General features: G+C 39.8%; 1 protein-coding gene across 2 annotated transcripts in view; it reads left to right on the top strand.

The window, feature by feature from the left end:
• Positions 1 to 8,256: 8,256 nt before the first annotated feature.
• Positions 8,257 to 26,141, top strand: part of pde8a (phosphodiesterase 8A) — a 42,179-nt gene continuing 24,294 nt past the window's right edge. Inside the window, exon 1 of one of the 2 annotated variants that reach the window (XM_071489020.1) lies at positions 8,257 to 9,806. In XM_071489020.1, coding sequence (XP_071345121.1) covers positions 9,654 to 9,806 — 153 coding nt within the window. In that variant the 5' untranslated portion in view covers positions 8,257 to 9,653. Of the gene's footprint in view, positions 9,807 to 18,732; positions 19,172 to 26,141 lie in introns of those variants that run through there. The other variant, XM_071489021.1, reaches the window with a different exon arrangement.

Raw genomic sequence — 26,141 nt, 5'->3', positions numbered from 1 at the left:
TGTAATGCATTTACCCCTGTATGCACCTCCTCTTTTGGACAGTAAAGTTACATTTGATTTTGATAGCTTGTCATTTAATTCTCTGACTCAGTAAGATTGTCATATTGTGTTTTTAACTGTGTCTGTATTTGAATGTTTAAAGTCTGCAGGACAAAATAATGTTAATGCTGTAAGTGATGTCAATACATTGATCTGTTGTCTGATACCAACTGAATCAGAAATTGCAACATGCTGAAAAGGTTGCGAAATTACAAAAAATACACTAGAATGAACCCAGAGTAAAACAGCAACCTGTTGATGTCTGCACTCTGCTGCCATCTAGTGGTCAAAATAACACACAGCACCCAATTACATTTACAGACAACAACACACACATGATCTCTAAAAACTGTCTTTATGCTCTCTCTCTTCAATTTTAAAATGCTTCCATCTTTATGGTCAGTTGTTATTTGATTTCTTTTCTCAGCGCTGCGCTTACACAAACTTTTTGTTACCTCCGCCATGGGTGTTTTCACCCATGTCTGTTTATTTGTCAGCAGGATTATGCAAAAAGCACTGTACCGATTTGCACCGAATTTGGTGGAGGGATGAGGCGTGGGCCAGGAAAGAGCCCACTACATTTTGGTGCAGATCCAGGCACTCTTTTCTCCTCACTCTGGATGAAAGCATCATTTTAAACTATTTACTGTAGAGTCATATGAAGTGTGACCAAAGGTGGACACTTAATACCTCTAAAGACCGTCTAGCAAACAGCTTTGATTTGTAACAAACTACTTCAGGATAGATCTAAATGTGCTATTAGGAGTAAATTTTATGCGACAGTCTGAGTCTGAATTCACAATTTTCTCAACCCAATTAACCACAGACCCTGCTGTGACAACATATGACTTCAATGGGACCAAAACACTTTGCTACCAGTAGGCAAATACTGACTATGTGCAGCTCTCTGACATTCAGCTCAAGCATGCTGCCTATTTAACTGCTTCACCTTTGTCCCAATGTAGCTTGGATCAAGCACTACAGAGTGAATGCAATGAGGCTACAGCTGTGGCCTGTGATGAGGCCTGTGGGTGCCTCCAGGACTGATAAATTCACAATCACACTACGGATTGAAGGTGACTGTGTGTCAAGATAAGTTTATTTGAAGCCAAGTCGCCTCTCCTCACAGCTTCTGAGTCACACCTCATTTTTTTTCTGTGTCTATGTAGTCTTCTACAGATGGATTACTTGTTTGTACAGCTGCCTAACTGTGCAATACTGCAGCTGCTGCAGCAACTGTCTTCAAACAGGAGAATTGATTGGGATCTTGTAATGATCAGGCTTAAGTGCCTGCAAGAAAAAGGCAGTCATCTTCTCAGATTGACTTTGAGTGACTTTATAGTCCGAATTAGGTCCAGAACTGTCACCCAGAGCAGATCCACATGCTTAGATCTCTGGAAACTGGAACATTAGAGAAGACAGAATTTTTTTTTTTTTTTTTTATTGTCACAGAATGTGCAAAAATCTTCACCCATATTGGGGGAAACAATGGTACATTGTGGTAATACAGAATATGAGAAATACAAGATCAGATAATGTGTATTGATCCCTCGATCCTACTTCAGAGAAACTGAAGTGTTAAAGCATGAGGCACAAGAACAGACAGTTAGATAAGGGACTTAAAATAACTGGAATACTTTTTTACAATCTAAACTCTACTCCAGAACAAAACAACAAAATAAAATGTGCTGTTAAATATGATTTGCACCCACATAAACAGCAACTTTATACTGTATTCAGACAAAAACAGTCAGAAATAAAGACATGGAAGCTGAGATAAAAAGTTAAACAGAGAGATTACACCTGAATCAGAAAGTGCATTCTGGTGGTGAATAAAGTGGCTCGTGTCTGCAGGCAGCAGGTTTAGCAGCTACAATATACAGTTGCACTTGTAGCGGCAGCAAAGTGTATAAGCGTTTGTGTTATAATGCAAGATGACAGTGCAGAGGCGAACTTTTGTGTGATATGACTGACTTATAGTTCAGTAATTGTGTTGGTCTGTTGTGATTGAATAGTCTAACCACTGCCCATAAAAAAACAAACATGGAGCAGTAAAATCATGCTTTCTAATGTTTACCTGCTTTCCCATGGCAGAAAAAGTGAGTATTTCACTTTTAAAGTGGTTAAGAGTGGTTACAGCTGGCCATTAAGGAGAGAACAAACAAGGTTTCCATGTCTTGCACAGCAATCGTTCCGTGAGGTTGAAGCTCAGCAAACCATACTTTTGACTCGCAGGGTAAAGTTCTTAAATTTTTGATGTAATCACCCAGAAGAAAGCTGGATATTTCCTGTTTCACATTTTGACCTGATTGCAACTTCTGTATTTACTCTCCCAGTGTCAGTTGATGCCATAATGTAATAAAATGTTTCCTGTGTATAACCTTATGTGACTGCAGTCATACTGAAGATTGAATTCTTGTGTGTGGATGCCTACATAATAAGTGTAAAAAACTGAATATTAATAACGTGCTTTATATCCAGTAACATATTTATTTGACAAATGTGACCATGAAAAAATTGGAACACTTAAGTTTAAACTTAAAAAAAAAAAAGTTTAAACTTAGTCCTTATCTTCCCAGTCCCAGTCTAAATGTAGGCTCATGGTGACATATAAAAAGGCATAAAAAACAGCATGTTAAAGGACTGTCATCAGTATACAGCAGCTAACTCACTGTAATGATATAAGCATATTATTCAATGAGACTGGTTGAATGGGAAACTTTGTTCGTGGCAGGTCACACTTTTGTCTTATTTGTATCATTAGAATTCCCCTGTTTGTCATCCAAATAACACAGTGTGATTTGTGGATTCTCCAAGATACAGTATGTGTGTGTGTGCGTAAAGTAGTCTCAAGTACTCCTTCAAATGTCATCATACGTCTTTTTTTTTGTTTGGATTAGAGGAAGTTGGATTAATGTTTGATATGCTGGAGTTCATTAAAACTATTTATGGTTCTGGAAACTATGAAATGCAACATTCATTCAGCAGCATGTTGCTGGCCCTGGATCCTGAGTTCATCCATGTCAGTAAGACCTCATGCACAAGCTTTTATTTCAATGCTTTGGACATGGTGTCCTTTAACTTGTCTATTATAATGCGAATTATAGTTTTGCAATGGATCATGGCCAGGAACTGTGTGTTGAACAAAGATACTACAAGCACAGTGTATGCAGATAATACATGATACAGCAGCATGGCTGCAGGTCGGTGAGAAAAACAGCTTAGGTTTTCTGTGTTGTGTCTGGACATTCTGTGAGACGCAGCCACTGAACTGTTTAAAACTCAATTATTCAATAGACACTAGTGACATGTAATGGAGTGCCTGTCAATTACTACATTACGCAGTTTACACCAATGTCTGCTGTAATATCTGGACTGTTCTGTAGCAAATTGAAAGTTGGACGTATTTCAATAATTTAGGCCTACTGCTTTTAGAAAAAATATCAAACCACTTTGACTCTTTTTTTTAACACAAATAAAATGTTTACCATGTAATTTTCAAACCATTTTATACTGGTTGAAAGTAGAGAGCAACAGAAAATTTGCTATATATCTCATATCACTGGACAACCAGGATGTTTTGCACTTTTTCAGTTTTGATAATCAGCAGGCCAACAGAAATATCTTATTAAAATATTTGTTGCAAACCCCTAAAGTTATGGTTTCTTATGTGGAGAAACTACTGTCTATCTTACTATTCTGATTTGAGACTCTATAAATACAAAATATTGAGTCAAAAGAATAAATAAATAAAAATGTCACTACAGTATGTAGAATTGGAAAAATGTACTTTTTGGCGCCCTCGAGTGGAAGCATCACAAAAGACACTATATCACTCTGCTTGAACACTGCTAGAACAGTTTTCAGGCACTGGCAAGATGTGTGAAAAAACACTATTTTCATTTAAATCAGTTTCAAACAACGTATGCGACCAGAGCACAATAATTGTTACGGCTGTAGTGTTAATGTAGTGAAAGTGTGGTGCTGCTGAATGTGACTCTGATCAGCCACAGCACATGGGAAACGTCTGCTTTTACGGCTTTCTGCCAGAGAGCATTTGCACGTGGTTAAAGTTGTGAACGGGTCTATTTTAATCCAAACCATAATCTTAAACTTAACCCAGTAGTTTTGTTCCCTAAACCTAACCAAACTGCAACTGAAAACTGAAGCCAGAAAGCCTTTCTGCCAGCCAGGCTTTGGGGCCCTGAAGGCAAACTTCTCCCAGCAGCGATCAGCTACAGCTGAGATGCTTGGCTGTTGATATACATCAGGAAGCGTGTTGGATTAATTCAGCATTATCTCTGATGAGGTAAAACTACTCACTTGATAAGAATAAAGATTCATGTTCTCACTTAACACCATTTCCTGGTTTTAGAGTATGTGTAGAATTAGTTTGTCCACAACCTTCTGCATGGTCATATTTAAAAAAAATTAATACATACTGTACAAACTACAGAGCATAAGAACATCCAGACATGACATATTCACTTTAACTCCAATTAGTGTAAAAGGACTTGTTTTAGTCAAGCAATACGGGAGAGCTGGAAAATACTGGACTGATATATCAAAAGTTAATATATAGTAAAGATAAGATGTGATGTTTAACAGTAAACTGAATATAAACATATTAAAGATTTACTTTCCCGCAGTGGAACAGCAAAAGAATGTCGCAGCACAAAGTACAATGATGATAACTGATAGCAAACACACAAATGACAGAAGTGCAAATAAGCCAACAGTAAACATGTCATCCCCTCATACATAATGCAGCCAGTGTTATTGAAAGCTTAGAAAAAACTGAGCATGATCTGTCAGTGGGCTCATTTATGTGTCGTCATCTGTCAAATCGCTAACGTAGATTTATTCAACACTTACATTCTTTGTATTACACTTGTGTGTACTTGTTTTATAAAAGCTATAAACCATTTGAGGCTGTGATTTACAGTGATTTTAAAGTTGCCGATGGTGTGGTTTCTTTTTTCATGCCCTGACTAAAGCAACTTAACCACTCCCTCATGTGATCTGTTGCTTACAACTGCAGAAAGCAATTATCATTGATATTAACATTGAATCAATAAAGGCCTGTGATGTGAAAAGGTTATTAATATTGAAATAAACAGTTCGGCTGCTCTGTGCAGCTTTTAGCCTGTTGAAGCGTATTGTTGTCGAAAGGTAACGCACACTGGCACCATTTGACACACATTTGAGGGGAACTCCACCAATTTTACACATTAAAGGTCAGCTGTCATGGGGAGTACTATTCTGCCTGTGAGGACCTTTGTTAATCCCAAGAAAACAACCCTGTTGATGTTATCAGATTGATGACAAAAAGCCTGCATTACAAACGTGGGGCACTGAGTTGAAAAAACACGGTGTTTACTGGAGAGCAGGGGTTGCTGGTTGCATTATGGGAAATGCAGGACCCAGCATTTCTGGAGATTATAGGTACTGTAGTCACGATATCTCTGCATCTGCCTCTTTGCTATTAATCATTTCTGCCAGCTTTATGGAGCAGAAATACTAAATTGTTGGAGTATCCCTTAAAAATATCCACGCCTTATCTTTCTATGTAAGCCCACATGTCAGCAGCATCTTGTGTGTTGATGGATTTAAATGCATCAGAATATACCACTGCCCTGATAATATGTGTCAGGCTCCGTAAAAACATTTTCTTCCCTTATCAGTACATCCATTTTAGAATTACTTGTCTACCGTATTAAACACCCAGTGTCAAGTGACACAGTGCCATGTGATGCTGCCAGTGTTTATTGCACTTAACAGACTGTATGGTAAATCAGCCAGGCCCAAATTATGGGATGATATTAGCTTGCAACAGAAATATTGGTACTGGACCATATGTTGATTGATAAGTAACAAGAAATGTTATGTTTGTGCTATTTTGGAAACAATACAGATTTTTTACAATTTGTCCACCGGAGGACAATGACAAGTTTATTTTTCAACTAATGTTCTGCTCCGTATACATCTTTGTCACAATAACCAAATTTAAAGGATCTTTACTGAAAATATTTGCTTGTGTTATCAATTTGTTTTTTTCATGTTGAAAAAAAAGGCCTTAATACAGTTTATACTTTTAATGAACTGTTTGTAACCACAGAACTATGAAATGCCTGATGTTTGAGAGGAATAGAGTAAATAATATCTGCAGCAAATTATTCTTTTTTGTTTTGTTAGCATGAGAAATCGTGAACAAATGAAAATGTAGGTGGAGGGGACTTCTGTTATTTAAGTAAGAAGAGACCTGAAAGGTGACTTTTAAAACAGGAACTCTCATCACCTGACGGAGTTAATGTGAATCCCCACAAATATCACTGATCAGCTGAAGACTCTTACTCGTCAAAACAAAACTGATAGGAGACATAAATAAATACAGTGCTCGCGGACAAGAAAAATATGAAAATGGCAAATGAACGGATGAACATCTGCTATGATCATGAAGATAGGATTTTTTAAAAATCCATTTCATCAGCTTATTGTTGGGAAAGGGCAAACAGATTTATACTGTATTTGACAATCCACTTCAATTAGTTTGCTTCATTTTTCTACACAGAGTAGCTTACTGTCAGTTCACTAAAGCATATAGGAAACATAGTGTTCGCCGTGGAGATCATGGGATTTACAGTGCACACGGTTTAAATGACGACAAAGTGTCGGAAGCTTACGGATATTTTTGTCTTCACTTGATCACATGAAAAAACTAATGCAACAACAGATCTACTCTAAGATACTGAAAAGTACAAAATATGGTTTAAACAGACAGACGTCCAAACCAATAGCCACTGTACAATAATAACTGCATGTGGTGACCTAACATGCATTGACATAACCAGGTTGTTCACAAACGCATTTGTTACTGCAGCTGAAAAGTCGTGAGCTATAACACACTCTGTGGTCAAAGCACGTGACACAAGACAAATCAAGCTGCATGGCTGAAGACTAGTATTGTGTCCCTTTGTAATGGCCTATCACTGTATCGTACCATTCATGGTAATATTTTGCACATTTTGCATATTTTGACAATATAATGCAATCCAATAAAGGAAAACTATAAATGATTGCCTCATAACTACACCACAGACCTGAGACAAAACCTGCCTCACACAATCTTATCAAAAAAGGAAAAGAAAAGGAGTTTAATAGAGTATTATTTTTAGTTATATAATACTGTGTTGTATTAAGGTGTTTCACATTCCTGTATCAATCCCTTTGTATTGATTGGAGAGTTTAAGAAATAAGTATGCACGACATGACAGCTGCTGAGCCTGCTAAAAGGCTGGGGGTAAATATGAGGACTGTGACATGTGAAATATGACAGCATGAAAAATATAGTGTCATTAAAAAAATGTAAAAAATATATATATATATTAAAAATTAAATGGGCATTATGAAAATGTACCAGTGCAAATAACAGATAGACAGTTGTCAGTCTGCAGACAATGAATCACAAACCATTGTGACCTTAAAATTAGCTGCTTTTCTTAATGTTAAATGAGAGTAAACTTCTGGATTTAGGACACTTATTGGACAAAACAAGGCATGTGAAGGCAACATATTGCACTCTGGTAAATTGTGATGGGCACTTTCTTTTGGCTACTGTTTTACAGACGAAATAATGATGCCAGATTATTATTATTATTATCAGATTATTCAGTGATTGAACTGCTCAACAGTTTCCTCCACTAATTCACTCACTTAACTAACATTTCATAATCATCAAATTATTTAAAAAAAAAAATTATTTCTCATTACACAGTCTGTTTGTTTTCTCAATGTTTTGAATGTTTTATATATATATATTTTTTTTTTCTTTTATTATATAATAACTTGTCATAAATGTAAGTCATTTTAGCCCAAAATGGCAGGCCTACTCCAAAAAATGTTTTAGTGGATTTTCAAAAACCTTTTCACCACCATTGTAACTTATTGTTGTTTTGCAACAGACAGAACCGTGGAAAAAAAAAAAAAAAAAAAAATCACCAGGAGCAGCTTTCGCCCAGGTTTGCATGCGTTTCCTGCAGAAAACGTCAGCGTACCCGCAGCCAGCTCCGTGTTTCTCCGGTGCGAGCTGTTTTGCTGCTTTCAAAGTTCCCACGGAAAGCGGAGGACCACCCAGCGGCGCCGAGCACGACGCCCATTAGCTGCGCGGAGCTCATTTGCATTAACGTCAGTAAAGGCTGTAGGTCAATCCTTGCGGGTGCTTTTATTGGATGTGCCGCTGTCAAGCAGTGCTGAAGAATTGGAAGGGCAAACGCCAGAAAAGGCAGAGAAAAGACAAACATAAAATCAGCATTATGTAGCTGGATCCTGCCTTACCTCCGCCCTCGTCAAGCTCAAACAACCCGAGCCGTCCGCGATTCCAGATCCGAAACTTGCGGACACGGAGCGGTCTTGTTTTTCTTTTTTTTTTTTTTCTTTCTTTCTTTTTTTTTTTTTTTTTTTTTCTCTGTGTGTCTCTCAAGCGATTGCATTCTCCAGAGGTGGTACCTCAACATATTACACTCTGACAGCCTCTACATCCTTCTTTTCCTCCGGAATGAGAGAAAACCGTGGAGCTTGGTAACACTGTAGCCCACTGCGCCCGGGTTTGGACCTCTTATATCAGGCGGATCATCCTCAACCGGGCGGCGGATGCCTGAATGGAGATTGCAAGCCATCCACTAAGATTTCTCCCCCCCCCTCCCCGCTTCCCAAATTGGTGAATTGGGGCTGATAAATGGAGTGCTCCGTCGGACTACATGGCATTATGTTTCACGGAGGGTGTTTGGCATCGCAGCGACCGTCCAGAATCACGCTCTGCGGTGTGAATATTTCACCCTGTTGATGATGAACCGCTCAGGACTGGAGCAAAGTGTCGTGAGAACCGGTTTGTGGCCCGTGTCTTGAGCTGAAGTGGGCAACCAGATTGTCAAAGAGAGGAAGGGAAAAAAAAAAAAAAAAAAAAAAAAAAAAAAGAAGCATCATATTTGATGGCTCCGGGGTGGGGGTGGACGACTACACATGAAATCCTGGACACAAAAAATGGATAGATTTGTTGCATGAAGCTGGCGGTGGGGACTGCATGGTGTGTGTGTGTGCGTGCGTGCGTGTGTGTGTGTGTGTGAGTGTGTGTGTGTGTGTGTGTGTTTTCAGGCCTACTTGATAACAGTGAAGTTGAGGAAAAATGAGAAAATGGTGATGTGGTACGAACAAGGCGAAAAGAGGAGCCGGAGTGAGGGATAAATATCGTCCATGGGGATCTGAGCAGCCCAGCTGAAGAATAACGGAATCCAAGTTTTCGAGGATCAGACAGCTGCTTTGATTAAAGACCTCCAATTAACTTCATGTGAAAAACAGAGGGAGGAAATCAGCTTCCTGGTCGGGGGGGTGGGGGATAGAAAGATATATTATTCATGCCTTGTGTTAGAGCAATTGGAGAACCGGCTTTGCTGTGGCCTAGATGATACATATATATGTATTTATATATATTTTACAAAATGAAACCTTAGGAGGAGGAGTGGACCTTCAAAATACAAAAAGAGAGGGCGAATGACACTCGGGTAGCCTCAAAGTAAAAGCACTTGCGCAAAAAGAAAAAGGCTGAAGTGGGTTGAAGCATGGGCTGTGCTTCAAGTATTCATATCTCTGATAGGGTGGTCTACCACAGTGGAAAAGAGTCCGAGGATTCCCACTCACCCCAGCAGACTAATACCACTCAGCATCAAGGAAATCCTGCCTCGGGACTACCCCTGAAGCCTCCGAGCTGCAAGGTGAGGGAAGCTTCATATTCATTACATTTACAGACACAGGAACACAGTGTGTGTGAGGTGTGTCTTTAGATGTGTGTGTGTGTGTGTGTGTTACATGCAAATTGAAGATAAAGAACAAAAGTCACTATGCAGTCCCTATAATAACTCCCAAATCACAAGTTGTATATCATATTCAATAGCAATATTGTAGAACATACACAGAACATATCCCGGGAGACTCAAGACTATAAAGGACACTAAAGTCACTGTAAGTCTGAATATCAAAAGCAACAGGTACGGCTCCTATATTGCAGTTTATTTATTTATTTTCTCAACAGAAATAGCATTACTTTCATTTTAACACCCTTCAAACTCTACAAGCTCTACTGTGGCAGCTTTGCTGCTTTTTTTTTTTTTTTTTTTTTAATTCAGAGGAACTAGGCCATGATACACACTCAGTGGAAGGTCAAGGGGTCACAGGCCTCCGCAGTAACCTGAGGTATTGTTCTCGCTGTAGTTTTTATGTAAGAGTCAGGATGGAGCAAACATTTGTCACAGTTTTCAGCCGCTTTATACGTGCACAATATGTGTAATCTCACTGCTTGAGCAATGGGCTTTATAGACTTAAAATCTCAGCATGAAACACTCGGTAGGATGTCCTGTCTTGCATGATTGTATCAAGGCCTCATCTCTGACTTTAATGCATAAAATTAGACAAGTCATTTATTGAAACATTTTGCTGAAAGTCTTGTGAATGGGAAGCAGGAGTAGTTATTAAGGACTGAGTGACATAATAGCAAAAAGTTTGCCATCAGTGTGTTACATCATCACAAAAAAATAACAGTCCCATTTGTGTATTGGACCACAAATAATTACACTAACAGAGGATAACGAAATGTGCTGCGCCTGCCTGTATGCAGGGGCTAAATTGGTGTTTCTAATCAAGATGATGATGATTCTTGTTATTATTTGGCATTTGTTTATTGTGTAAGAGGTTACACATGCACATAAGAACAACCTATCACTATTATTCACAGGCAGATGTGTGTCTGGGTGTAATTTTTTTACTGCAAATTGTGAAGTTAAGATCCTGGTTTTCATGTGTGGCCTCAATCTTGTTTGTAGAGAGCGTAGTAATTTAGCAATATTGAGTTGGGAACAGTTATTTTGTCTCCAAATGAAGAATAACGATGTAGGAGTCTCAAGGAGCGGCAAAAGCAAAGGGAGCCTGTTCTATAATGTTTGCCTTGTACATCTTCAAGCAAACAAAACGTATGTTTAAAAAAAAAAAAAAAAAAAAAAAATGTAGTAGTGCATAAGCGTGTTTGTGTATGTCTTCACGAGTGTGTGTGTGTGTGTGTGTGTTTGTCTGACAGACCGCAGGCTATTTGAGGGCCTCTGTCAAGCTGAATTTTGTGGCCAAATGTCACCGCAGGATGCAGTGAGAAGTCAGTGTGACAGATGCCCCCATGTCAAGACGCCCACTGTGCCTTTGATTGAATTAGTCCCCTGATTGAGTTAGACTAATGGTATACAAATCTCCTTCAGCTGGAAATGGTTAATCCCTGCTCTGTAAGGTGTCATCTTTAATGTCCTCTGTAACGTCCCTCAGTGAGCGGCCCGCTTTCAGTTTGCCGTCATGTAAAGAAGAGCAAGTTATAGTCGCTCTCTTCAAAAATTGTCTACATCAGCTCGCTGCGATGCGTTCGAGGGTCAGTGGTACATGCCGCTTATTGCTCTGGAATTGTTTGTTTGCGCCAAACAGTTTTAATGCAACACATTCTCAATGCGTTTTATTTCATTTGGGGGAAAAAGACTTTGAAAGATGTCACACTTAGTAGGGCTGCACCAGACCCCTGTAGGTTCATTCATCGATTAGATGATCAATGGAAGATTTATCTGTAATTTTGATAACCAGGTCGTTTTAAAGTCATCTTTCTTTGTCTTACTTAATTACAAACTGAATATCATTGGGTTTTGGACTGCTGGTCGCATTGGGTGTTAGGAAACGGCGATTATGACAATTTTCTATTGACTTTCTCACTATTTTTAGACCAGATGATGAGGAAATAGTCAGCATATTAATCAATTATGAAAATAATCATTCGCTTCAGCCCTAGTAGATCATATATTACATCCAAATCATCTGAAATGGTTTATGTGTCTAATTATAATGTGTTTTTTTTTTTTGTCTTTGTGTGCATGTTTGAGCCCTGGTTTGTGTCATTGTGATTCTGAAGGGAGAACACACATTCATCCCCTAAAGGATAATAATAATCACCCACATCTACACAAATCAGGCGGTAGCTGCAGCAAAGTGCAAAAGTTTAACGTATTACAAAACTGAATTAAGCAAATGTTAAAGCTGTGCTGTATCTTTGCGTACATTTTTTTTTTTTTTTTTTACACTTGGACAGGGAGAGAACATGTGCAGGCGTCTACAGTGTGAGAAAGATTCAATAGAAGTTTGGGAGTGTGATGTGAGTCTTTGTCAAGGGTACGTTACCATCTGGGCTGCTCTGGTGATGATAAGGCTCAAGTACAAGGTCCTGTGATAGTGGGCATTTTTTGTGTGCGTTTGTGTGTGTATATAGGGCTAAAGAGACAGAGAAAGATCTCAGCCAAACACAACACCATTTATCTGGCCTTGACTTTTCCAGTCTGATTGCCCCAACTCAAGGAAACCAAGAACCCCCCCCCCCCCCTCCTCCCAGAACAGCAAATGTGAAATCAGTTTTACCATTACCTCTAGGTATAAATGGAAAAGGGCAATAAAAGGTGCTAAGCTTATAGGTATCCGGAGAGTAATACCATCTTGCTTGCCACCTGATTCCAGCCTCTGCATGCATTAACATAAGTGGTGGAATCACTCAGCCATACCTCAGACTTCCCCCATTAAACCCTCCCATCCCCAGAAGTGACAAGGCACACACAGTTGCTTTTCCATACTAAAGGCTCAGTTGGGAAACACTTAACTGTTGCTAACTCACAGCTCAGAGCTTAAAAAGCCTCTGAACCAAACCTCTCATGTGATACATCTTACTTACTTTTAAAGAGAGTGTAGTAAGATATGATACAGCACTGACCTGGGCAGCCTCTCTCCATTTGTCAGTTTTCTCTCCCACCGTTTTTGCATGTGCTCGCTGGTCAGTAGTGCGCGTGTGTGTGTGTGTGTGTGTGTGTGTGTGTGTGTGTGTGTGTGTGTGTGTGTGTGTGTGTGTGTGTGTGTGTGTGTTTAGTCTAAGTTGAGAGTCATTGGGTAATTTATTCCAGAGGAGGGGAAAGGCTTAGCATGGTGATGAATTAATCCACTGTGCTTTTTCTACTGGCTGAGTGGAGGGAGACTGATATTGGCTCTTTTTCTTTCTCTCTTTCACTTTCTTTCATTTGGCTGTCAAATTCTCTGTGCTCTTCCCCTTCTGTTTCTCTTTCCCTATAAAAAAAAAACAAAAAACTTTTGTTCTTAGATATTACTCTTTGAATGTCCAAATTTAATATCTCAATCTAACTGACCACTGCTTTGATCGTCACAGTCACATAAATGATTGAATCCACAATAGGAGCAGTCTCCCTCTGTGCACCCATAGAAATGTCAACATTCAGTTGACTTCAATGTCCCTGCTGTTGTCTTTGTCTCTACAGCTGCCGATTGGATCAAGTGATGGCCTCGCTTGCTCATCTATGTCTAAAGGATGTCATATCTGTGTGTGCAATGATAGATATTATAGCTCAAAGCACGGCACTAGCTTCTGGCACACTGACATAGTTAGTAGTTTGACTCCTGCGGGGGCAACGTTTTGGGGCTTTGAGGCGCCGTGGACAAAAACATTCACCCAAACGGCACGTACATGTTAAAGGAATAGTTTGACATTTTGCTTACATGCTTAACTTTCTCGCCGAGAGTTTGATGAGAAGATCGACACCACTTTTATGTCTGAACAGCAAATATGCAACTGGTGCCCGCGGCCACTTAGCGTAGCCTGGCACAAAGACTGGAAACAAGGGGAAACAGCTAGCCCATCTCCTGCCAGTATCTCTACAGCTCACCAACACCCTGTATGTTGTTTGTTCGATTTGTGTAAAAAGTGATAACTTGCTGTTTTATGGAGAGTTATTTACGGGACTATTTATTGTCCTGGCCAAGAATTAGTCTACGTAAGATGGTGAATCATCATTTTTACCCTTAAGCTTTTGTACAGTTTAAACAATATATCTTCTTGAGTGAGCGTTAAAGGTTCTGTTAGGTGGATTTGATGACAGTTGGACAGAGCCAGGCTAGCTTTTTCCCCCGTTTCCAGTTTTTATGCTAAGCTAAGCTAACCTGCTGCTAACTGTAGCCTCCCATTTAATGGAGAGATACTTAATCTAACTTATGTGATTTGAGTGAATAAGCAAATTTCCCCACTTGTCAAATTATTTCTTTAAGATTTATATAGTTCTGTTTTTTATTTTATAAAAAAAACTTCCCCAAACTCCTTAAATGCAGCCTTTAAAAATGAGTTTAGCTGTTCATTATGTTTTATTTAAACAAAATGTCATCTGCAGTGCGACCCTGTGTTTCCCTTCCTGTCTGGAGTGTCTGCCGGGGCAGTAAGGGGGGATTTTTGAAAAAATTTTTTGCCATGTCATTTATCTCCACTGGGACATGAGCAGAAGGAGTTGAGAGGAAGTGAGATGGGGCCCATGGATCACCGACTGTCCTCTGATTGATGTATTGGCAGCTTTAGCTCTTGTCACCCCACAAGATAACTGTATTTAGCAGGAGACGTCTAAGAGTATTTATATGTTTATTTTTTCCCCCTTTTTCCAATCTTTATTCTTGAGCATTAAGCAGCTCCAATACTTGATGTAATGACCCCAAAGTTCCACTGCTGACAGCTTGAGTGTTAATCCTGTGTAGAAATCAAATAAGGATAATATAATAAATCCTTTTGTCACCTTGAGTGTAGATACAGTGGGTCTCTTCATCTTCAAGAGCTCGCTCACTTATGAGGTGTCAGTTGGGTGCATGTACTTATGAAACAGAACCTCCCATTGTTTTTGAAATAGTCTTAACAAATAAGGCCACATTCAAAGCTTGTTCTGCTTCCCCTCCAGGTTAAGAATTTAATATCATAAGGTCAGCATGTGATAGTTTCACGAGATTATGGAAATGGTATTCTTCCAAAACAAGGCACTACAAGTGTTTACTCTGTAGTAGCAGCGCTCTCTGTTCTGTTTCAGGAGCTCGCAGGAATGTGGATGTGAGTGGGCCCAGGTCCACTGGTGGCCTTTTAAGCTCCTCCTCGACTGTCTCTCCCAATTTCTGCGCTTTCTAAGCTGTGAGCATCTGCGAGGGTTGCGGTGTCATGCACCCGATGTGTTTTTCGTATGAGGCTTCCTGCTCCATGCATCTAGACTTTTAAGGGCTGACTGGGCTGGAAACTGCCAGCGTGAAGCAAAGTGGGCAGGGAGGTGATAATTCATAGAAAACAGTTTTCTGTCAAGGGCCTTGTAGATGTGCCCTTCTTCTGATTTTTTTTTTTTAGTCTTTTAGTCTTTTTAGTCTGTTAACTGTTGCAGTGTCTTGCAACCATCACTAATGTCACTGTTGAAGTAGAGAAGTGATCTAACAATCAGTGTATTTGTCCCCAAGGGGCAACTAGCAGTGAGACTGAAACAGAAAATACAAACCACAAAGCACAAAACACTTAATACATTTGTTCAGAACAAGTTAGATTATGAATAAGAATAAAAAATCATTAAATATGTAGAATTTGGTTGCTCATGTAACCTCTTCCTCAGAGAATTTAATTGTTAGATGACAGAGTTGATAAAGACTTAGCGATACTTAATAGGATCCCATTAGTAAGCTATACTTTATCTTTTCTAGCTGTTTCCCATTGTTTTCAGTCTTTCCACTCAGTTAAGATAACCAGCTGCTGCCTGTAGCTTCATATTTACCTCATAGACATGAGAGTGGTATTGATCTTGTCATCTAATTTTTGGCAGGAAACAAAATAAGTGCTTCCCATAATTTCAAACTATCCCTTAAAGATGGAGTCACCGTAGCACAAAAAGAATTTAGTGAATGATTTTGCTCAAAATGTTTTATACAGTCAAGTTTCCATGCCATGTTTCCAATTATCCCCCTGACTCTTCTCTTTAGCCTTTCGAAGTCTGTAAAACTCCCAGAGTCTGTTTGTTCATTGGTGCCATCACAACCCTTCACTGTTTTAGTCATGTTTTAAATGTATTTTTCGTGTGAATGCATCCTTCAGATCCTGCAGTGATGTCATGTGCATACCCTCTAGTCTATACAAAGATCTCACAAGGTCTTAATCCCACACTTATGAGTGCTTTTTGAAAAGTACACCGTGTACAGAACACACCATCATTGTTCTTCCAAAGGAAGAGTTCATCTGAGAGTCATTTCTCCTGCATAGTGTCACAGCGTCAGTGTCCATAGGCGTGTTTTTAATCTCCCCTGGAAGAGAGCCTTATGTGTCCACTGTGGACTGCTGTAACCATGCACAATACACCGTTAACAATGCTAACAGCCATGTTAACAGCATCTGGTTACTGGAGTACTTTGCCCATTTTCACGCTCCGTCACGCTGTTCAGTGCAGTATGTTGAAAGACTCTTCCTGGGGCAAGTTTACAAAGCACCAAAAACTGGTAGATTTAGTATTAAAATATAAACCTGATGGGCATTTCTCTGTAAAGTCTGGCAGTTGATCTAGAAGTACTTTAGAATCAAAATGCTCCAGAGGCTTTGACTTCATTTTACTGCCTCTCGTCACTAAAGGCGCACTGAGCAGACTGGATTTAAGTGAACGGGCCTGCAGCTTATTGGCTGTAGTAAACATGCAAGACACTCATTCACCTGCTCAACACCGCATTACGCATGTCTTCTCCCTTGTTTTAATGGACACAGCTATGACGCAAAACTCTCTGGAGTGTGTCCTGCCTTTTGCTCTGAAGATATACTGTACCCTCGGTTGATATATCGCTTACAGTTTTTACGGAGCGGAGCACAGATGGTGCACATTGTTTTTGTAGTGTGAGGTGTGTGGTTGCAAGGACACATTTTGAGGTCAGTACAAAAATTCAGTGCAAAGCTCAACTCACCTTTTGACCTTTCACTAAACAATAACAAATGGAAACGGGTCAGTTTACCCTCTTGGTCACCTTTTTTAGTTTTGGCTAGTGTGACTTTTGCTCCAGCAAAGATCAGGCTTCATCATATGCAAAAGACAATATGACAAGAAAACTGAACTTTAACACTCCAAACCATTTGGCTGTGACATGCAAATGCAGCATAGATGAAGAAACAGGAAGTGAGCCTGTCTGCATTGCTTAGCTCAAGCATGACATTCAAGTCTAAATGAACCGTACACATGTATGTACTGGCCTGTAACATCTGGGCCTTTTGATATATCAGAACTACCTTCTCCCCTCTGGGATCCATAGGTCAAGATGAGTATCCGATGTAGTCTGGTCAGTTTTAGCCAATGAAAATGAAAAACACATTTTGCTTCTTCTGTTGTGTTGATCTAGTCTTCACAATATGTCAAAAAAAGAGTACATTTGAGCATGACTTCATTGTGACAGTTTTTATGCTTTTTATACAAATCTGACTCAAAGTTCGGCCTGTTTGGTTGAAAATGTCTGAAAACATGTATTCCGAAGTTTCAAAACATTAATTTACATGACTGACATTAACTATATTTGAGTCAGTCCCGTTTATCCTGTTGCTACTAAGCACATTAGCGCATTCAGACACTGGAGGTGATTAGATACGCAGAGTAGCAGATTTATAATCTCGTGTGCTGGAAGCCAGAGGAGAGCAGGAAATGTTTCAATGGAAACCATGAGAGTACATGCCCCATTAGAAATGATTTGCATGCACACGAGACACAATGAAAGAAGTAGTTATCACTTTCTAATAGTTTTGAATCAGTGGTTGAAACATTCCTGTGTGTCTGTCAAAAGCACCTTTGTCATTGATAATACCTGTTACATCTGCTTGATTACATTCCCCCCTAGGCTGCAGTGTACCTGAATAGCTGCTTGTAGCTATATGAAATGCTATTATGTATTATACATAATACAGATAATGTGTTTAAGTGTTTGTTTTGCTGATTTTTCTCCCTCACATTATTCTTGCTGCTGTGTGAACACAATCAGCGTGTTTCAGTATATCAGCTTTCCTTTCCCTACCTTCAGCAGAGTTATTTATGCCCAATCATTTCTGCATTAAAACAGCTTTCACGTGATTTATTTTGGCCAAAAAATCCATAAATGGCAAAGCCTAAAATTCGATTGTTTGTCTTAGGTTTAATGTAATTGTTGTTTTGCTTTTTCTGTCCATATTGAGTGTTTGCGTATCAGTGCTGTGTCTCATCACTCTCTACTTCACTATCAGTCACCTGAGAGCCACGGGAAAATTGGAAGCCTTCGCTAGACAATAATCCATTGGAAACTCACAAACTATTTACATTCATGCCTTTTTATTTAGTATTTGATAAAAAATATTTGAAATTATGTTAATATAATTTAATTGGGTGTTTATTTCAAATTAAGATAATTTGGAATCGCCCATACAAATTATTTTTAAGATAAGATTCACAAGTGGGTGTTTGGTTGCTGAAAAAAATTGCAATTGCTCCAACCTGGCTTTGCTTTCACACTAAGTGATAGCTTGAATTATTATTCCTTTTTTGTTTACTACTGTAATCATTTATTTGATACCCATGACAAGTTTATTTTGATTAAGCAGAAGGATATTTTGAAGGAAAAAAATCTGGGCTTTATGTCTGTGTGTTTACAAACTTCTATGAATGTGTGTATTACCATGCAGTCATCAAATCCCCATTACTCGGTCAGTGTTTGTATATGTGTGTGTGTGTTTAAATAGAGTATATTTTGTGTGCCAAACCCCAGCCCGGTGCTCCAGCTCGTGTCACTCACTGATCTCTCACGCAACAGTGACATCAGTGCTCCTGTTTTAGCAGGTGAAGAGAAGGGGGAGTCCGGTGATTATCTAATGCTCTCGCAGCCATCTGAAGAGCCCCGCAGAAACACTTCTGATATTTTCAAAAACATCTAAGCTGTTGTGTAGAGGTGGAGCCTCACAGAGTTGCAGATAGAGCAGGGGTGGTGTGGCCACAGTGGGCGTATTGCTAATTCTAATCCTCTCTTTAGGCCACAGGGTTGGTGAGGTAATTAAGATTGTTCTTGTTGTGTATGGCTCTGGCAACAAAGTGACTGTAGACTAATGATCTCTTGTTCGGGCCAGACAGTCTTCTTGTGTAGCTTCTTGTTTGTACTCTGCTTGTCTTGTTGTCATGTATTTGGCTGGACTGAGAAGGAGGAGGGGCTGACTGCAATGGAAAGGTTCCTGGTAAGATTACAGTACGCCGCAGTGTCACTGGACCAGGCTGCGTCCTTGTTAGACTTCCCAAGCTCCTTTAGTTTGTCCTTTTGCTTTATTGGCCTTTGACCTAACCTGGAATGAGCTAAGAGAGGAAGGAGAATGTGAACTACAAGCGCCTGATCAACAGCTGCCCGTGGTTCACAGTGTAAATGACACTCTGACAGCAAGCAAAGGCGCCTCAGTTGAAGTTAAAGCATGTACAGTCCTGCTGATAAATGCAGGGCAACACAGTGAGTGAAAATATAAAGACATGATTATAAATATTCTTTGGTGTGCTTATATAAGGTAAAAATGGGAGGGTTATTGAGGAGTAGATGTGAATAAAAAGGAAAGTGAAGCAGTCCAATATGCAGGCCTACAGTAGAGAAACAGTGGTGTTGAAGAAGGCTGTTGTGGGCAGAGGAAGAGGAGGAGGAGGAGGTTTTAGTAAGGGGCTATTCCACAGCCCTGGATAGCTTAGGATTGTCCAGGTCTTATGAGGATTTCAGGGTAATCTGGATAAGGACAGAAATACCTTGAAGGTGAACATTAGAGAAAGTGTTCAGCTTCTTGTGGATCTGTCTTCTGCCTTTAATTAATTTACACACACTGGTTGTAGATACCGAGGACATCATCTACATCTTTCTTTTCAGAGGGCCAGCTTGACTGATTTTTACACGAGGTCCAGTTTCCTCCCTGTGAGGTGTACTGCACAGCCAGTGAAAACAATTGTATGTGTTCGTCTGTTGTTCTGAAGGGGGCTTTATAAGGTTTTACAGGGTTTTGGCCTTGATACTTAAAAATTTGTATGATTGATGTGTAAGGTTTAAAAGAAGCAGGTATTTAAGAGGCAATGAAGGTCTAATGAAAGATGCCATTGCATTATGGGAAATGTAGGATCCAGTGTTCTTTTGAGCTCAAAATATCTCGTTTTGTTGCTTTGATTTTAACCATTGTTTTTTGTTTTTTTTTTGTAACCCATCTCCCAACTTTTTGAAAGTGCAATGACAATTATTGCTGGATTAGCCTTTCATAACCAGACTCACAGGATCACAGACTACGATTTGAAAGTTGGATTTTGCTCATATTGCTATTGGACCCTCACTAAACTAAATAGTGAAAACGTTCAGGGTCATATCGAGATCACAGTTTGGACACATGCCAGTGTCAGTGTGCTTATAACCTATTTGAAAAGATGGAGAGGGGATTGAGAAAAGTAGGCCACGTATTTAGATAAATACAGCCTCAGGAGATGCACGAACGTCAAGGGCAAATGGAGATGTGATCTCATTAAAACCTCACCTGTCTTTAGAATAGAAACCTCAGAAAACCCAAGCTTCAGTTTCATCAGCAGGGTTTGGCAGTGGCGCATATGCCTATATAGTGAAGAGCCTCATGTATTTCTCTCCACGTTTTAATGAGTGCATCTCTCTCTGGCTCCCGCGCCTTCTTCAGCTCATATCCCTGTAGGCCAGTGTGCGAAGGCTCTGAGCACAGTCTCTAACCCTCATCACTTGGCCTGTCGGCAGGAACTTCTCCGCTGCCAGGCCTCAGTTACTCTCACTGGCACAGTGACGCACAGATCACATACACGCTCCCGCCGCTATGGGCACAGGGTATGCAGGCAGGCCCAGGCAGCGTCACGAGCTGAGGGAATGAAGCCTGTGCTCTGATGTTGCACACGTGTACATACAGTGTAATCCAAATACACATTTTATTTGAGGGATAAATATAAAAACACAATACAGATTTTTTTTTTTTTTTTTTTCTCTCTTTCGGGTCTGATGTTCTTTGTTCGATATCTGAGGCGATGCTTACAAGGTGTGGAGCACCAGAGAGAAACAGGGACAGGTCACCAAGGATGAAGTAACCTATTCATTTTCTGCAAACTCTGTATTTTTAAACCACGGACGTCATTCAAGGGCGTTTGGGACTGAATTCCAGGACAAGTTCAGTCTCCTGTGAGCTACTCGGTGTCTTCCCTCTGTGTGTGTATGTGCATTCCCGTATGCTTGAGTTTCCGCACTATCTGGTGAGGTGGGAGAGATGTCACTGTAGACAGAATAAAGGTCAGGGCGTTCTCTTGGAAGCACTGCTCAAAAGACAATAAATGTGTATGTGTGCATGTGTGTGCACCATTATGCATGACTGATTAGAAATTGGTGTGTTTGGGAGAGCATGTGTAAGAGGTAGTTCACAACACTGCAGTTCAGAGTAAATTAGTGCACTATTTTAAAGGCCATCGTTTTTTGAGAGCTTAGGGGTGTGTTCTTGAGTCAAGCTGCAGTTTTTTTTCATTGTTTTATAAGTTATATTCATTTCATCATGAATTTTCTCTGTACTTTGTACATTAAGTTGCTGCCAGCATATAGCCTGGTAAGCTAACATTGCTCAGATAGGGTTGCCACCCTTCCCAGGATTGTTCTCTTTTTTGAGCAACTATCCCAGAAATGAATTTTCTTTCCTGAGACATGAATTGTCCCGGTTTTTGCGAAAAGTTCATAGTTTCAAATGAAATCTTGAAAGAAAGAAATCCCACACGGCTCTTGCTCAGCATCACAATTTATTAATCATCCTAACCTTTAGGTCTCTCTAGACCTTCGTCAGAAATATTTTAAACGGTTCTTACAACCGTGATCTTAAATAAATGATGCTCTTCCCCTCTTGTGTGCCCAGGTTTAAAAAAAACAAACTCATTTGTTTCCTTCTACTGCTATTCTGTTTTCTTCCTGGTTATGTCCAATCCCGTGTCTGTAAACATATGAAAACAGGTGCAACAATGAGGATTTGCCTGCTTTGATTGGTGGGTTCACCTTATTACGGGGCGCATCCACATCCACAACCCTACCGTGAATACAGGTGGATAGGATTGAGGCGGGTGCTAGCAAGGGTGTTGGAAAAAAAAACTAAACTTCAGTTTATTTTGTTGGTGTGGTGAAACGCAACAAAATTAGGCGAAAAAATTAAAAAGATTAAGTTAGCTAGCTTCTTGAGATACTGTAACGCTACACGCCAAGAACAAAGTCCACTGTTACTTTCCTCTGTGCGTTATTCAATTTGCCCAGATCTTAGTAACAGTGATGAGACAAATGGGCGTTCACAACATGGCCATAGTGAAGTGGAAGTTTTGAAGGAATATGAGACATTTTCAGTTCAGTTCAGTTGTAGGCCCTACTGCCACCTGTCAGAAGTTGCTTATCAGATTTGATGTCATGACATATTGTATGATTACGGGTGTCGGGCTTGTGACATGATATGAGGTCATCTGAGGTGTGGAAATAATCTGCAAATTTTTAGTCTGTCCCTCGGGTAAGACTTGGTGGAGATGTCTTTGTAACTCTAGATAGGTTCTGTAAAAACAGAAAAATAATAATAATTGGACATGTCATGTCGTCACGCTGGCCTGACCAGTGAGCTCCTGTACTAGGAAGTCGACATGGATGAAGCCTCAGTGCCTATGTGTCTATATGTTCATCTGCCACCTCAGACTTTTGGCAACAAAAGAATAAACTCTAGACGTTCTCTTGTTCCAGATTCTCTTATTGGAGGATTTGCTGTTTTTCTCTGTTTTAAATCCTGTAAAAAAGCCTATTTTTGGGTTTTGGACTTTTGCTTCGACCAAACAAGATGTTTAATAATATAACCTTGAGCTCTGTAGTAATTTTTTTTCCTGGAAGATATTTGACAGATCAATTGATAATGAAAATTACTGTTAGTTGCATTTTTTTCTATTTTTGATTTATACCACTAATCTGGAGTTTATTGCCCAGTAGGAACATCCCAGCCCCCAGTGCTCCCATCTTGTCTGATCTTTCCCAGGATTTGTTCATTGGTTTTCCCAGTGGAAAGTTTTATTTTTTGATTATTTATTTGCCTGCCCTCTTTATCAGCAGGGATTTAAATGATCTGTCTTTTTTTATAAAGCTCTTTGTTAATTCTGTTTTTCAAAAGTGTCATTTAAATATACAAAGGTTTTAGTGCTGATTTTTGATATTTGAGGAAATTAAATGAAATATAAACTATAAATATTATAGTCAACAATCAAGATAGTTGATTAGTTGTCATTTTATCAAAGAAATCGGTCAGAGTCACTTCCCTGCCTGTTAAAATGTGAAGGTTTTGGTACGGCTCTTATAGAAAGTGAAAGGAGGCACATTGTTCATCTCATCTCATCTCATTCGCTGGGAAATATTAGATGTTCTTTACAGGACGTTGTAGTTTTTGTTACAGGGGATTGGTCTTTCCTCCGTGGTACGTTCCACCAGACACAGAGAGAGAGAGAGAGAGAGAGAGAGAGAGAGAGAGAGAGAGAAGGCAGAGATAGAAATACAGAGAAGGCAAGGATGTTCTGGGACAAACCGATCCACAGTGGCCTAGTTTCCCTCAGCCATGCCAGTGACTCAACTAAAGTCTTCTGCCTGGCTGACTGTGGGCTTGGTCACCATGGATAAGACATGTGGACAGAGCCAGAATACACACGGTTGTACTTCTTTTTTCGAAATGGATGAATTGCAATTGCGTTAACACATAAGATAAATGTCTGATTTTTATTTGGGTGTTTTAATCAGGAATCTTTTCATTGCTCTTTGTCTCCAGTATTAATGTGTTTAAATTAGCCTTTTTAATGTTGTCATCTGTTTATTTCCACTGTTGAGAAGCCATGTCAGATCAAGCTATAGACTCATTTCTAACCAGCTTTGAATACACAGTTTTATCCCCAAATGCTTTTCAGAAAGACATAAATGTGTGTGCTGTACATTAGGAAACCAAAAGAACATGATAAGAGAGCAATAAAACATATACATAACAAATTTCAGGTGACAAGTACACAGCATTTTTGTGTGAGAACCCCTGCATGTAGATGAATAAGTGGCTCAGAGAGCAATGGAAAGCAGTATGTAGGAAAATAAAGAGAAGACATGGACGGAAAGGAAATGTGAGAAATTGTATTAGTGTCTTGATTTCTGGAGTCTGGGCTTAATCACTGGTGATGTGTGCGTGTGTGTGTGTGTGTGTGTGTGTGTGTGTGTGTGTGTGTGTGAGTGAGAGAGATTCCTCCAGCAGCTAAAGTAATAGTTTTTTATAAATTAATTTAAACAGGCCAGTTAAATAAATTCCATTGCCAACCCTAAATAAGAAATTCTTTTAATTGTTTGGAAAAATAAATAGTAATATGAAATCCCTGCTGAGAGATTACTAAAAAAAAAATACTACCACGTTCAGCTCTGAACTCTAGCACATAATCATCAATTTGTCACTTTTTCATCATTTGCTTCACACTGGGCCCAGAACCAAAGATTATGAAATAATGGTGCCTCTGATTAGTTCAGCCTCAAGACCAATAACTCAGATTTTGTAGTAAAATCACAGAGGCAGGTATCACCATCTCATCAACATCACAGATTTCATATACATCTGTGTATTTTGTTGTTGTTTTGTTGATGTTGTTGCAGTACAAGACAAAGTCAGTGTTTTTGGGTTGACCAGGTTTAGGTCTGCTTGGTATATTTATTTTCCTTGTTTTAGTTATGTTTTAGTCTTGTGTGCTGTGCAGTTCATAGTTGGTAATTTATATACTAGTTTTCAACCGCTCAAGATTTTGTAATCTGCTTTTTGTTTTACTCCTTAAAAAAACACATACATTTTTTTTCCAAGTAATTAATTCCTATATATATATATAATGTTACTAACCAATAAAAGAACATTTTATCTTACAGTTTATCTGAAAAATTCAGAATCACCAAATTTGGAGATGCATGGTTTTCACTGGACAGTGACAGAATACAGTGTATGATTCTTACATACTTGCGTGTCATTTTTCTTTGAAATAGTAATCCATAACAAACGATAATTCAAAGTGAGTTGAAAGAGTTGAACTGAATTTGGTGAGGTGTTATCGGGCTGGTCATTGATTTCAGGCTCAGGGATAGAAGCGGCCGCAGGTTTGAAACATTGTTATCGATGGCTTCAGCTGCAGATCTATGGGCCACGAATTTAAGTGGCCACACATGAAAGTGAATTATTCTTTTTGAGGTAATGCACACAGCATGGGCAGCTAGCACTACTATCTGAGTGTCTCAGCGTGTGGCGAGGCTGATGTGTCACTCAGTGCCATTTAGCCCATCACTTAGCTCAGTGTGTGTGAGAGTTAGTGTGTCTGTCTGTCTGTCTGTCTGTCTGGTACATAGTGTGCGTCCACACCTGTGGCTGGGACTGCTGCCCTTAATCAGACCTAATGAAGAACATTGATTCATCTCCATTTGATTCACACTTTTAGATGGGAACACACACGCACACACGCAAACACACCCGCAACACCCTGCCACTAGTTGTGAGACCAACACTTGGACTTATTCTAAGGAAGAAGTGCTGATCTTGTCTAATGCTGCTGGAGTGTTATCAGCTCTGCATATAATATTCTACTTAACCACATGTGGAGGAGTTTTAAGGAGGGATAAAGTGATGTTAGGGAACTGAAGAAGTGGAACCAGAGAATGGGAGGAAGAAAGAGAGAGAGACAGAGAGAGAGAGAGAGAGAGAGAGAGAGAGAGAGAGAGAGCGAGCGTGCACGTTCGCCGGAGAGCTGTGTCAAAGTGAGGGGTCTGGAGATTGTTAGCGAAGGGGGCAGCTGTGCACGTTTTTCCTAAGAAGCCCGAGCAGGGCAGGCATCCCAAGATTCCCTGCATCCTGGTCCCAGCTCTGGGGTGGAGGAAGCTGTTTACTCTTTCTATCTCTCACTGCTGACGTCGGCGCACCGAACAATGTCATCCAATTTCCTGTTTTTCACTTTAGTGGAAAGCCACTCTCCCAGTGTGTATGGTGTAGCGTGTAGCGTGTGTGTGTGTGTGTGTGTGTGTGTGTGGGGGGGGGGGGGCTATGAGCGTGAGACAGAAAAGCTGGTGGGCTGGAGGAGAGGACGAGAAGGAGGAGGAGGAGGAGGAGGAGGAGGAGGAGGAGG

The sequence above is a fragment of the Trachinotus anak genome, unplaced genomic scaffold (assembly GCF_046630095.1).
Source record: "Trachinotus anak isolate AG129_WGS33_773 ecotype Australia unplaced genomic scaffold, CSIRO_AGI_Tana_v1 ptg000011l, whole genome shotgun sequence".
In the NCBI taxonomy this organism is placed as follows: Eukaryota; Metazoa; Chordata; class Actinopteri; order Carangiformes; family Carangidae; genus Trachinotus; species Trachinotus anak.
This window is presented reverse-complemented; position numbering and strand designations above follow the sequence as displayed.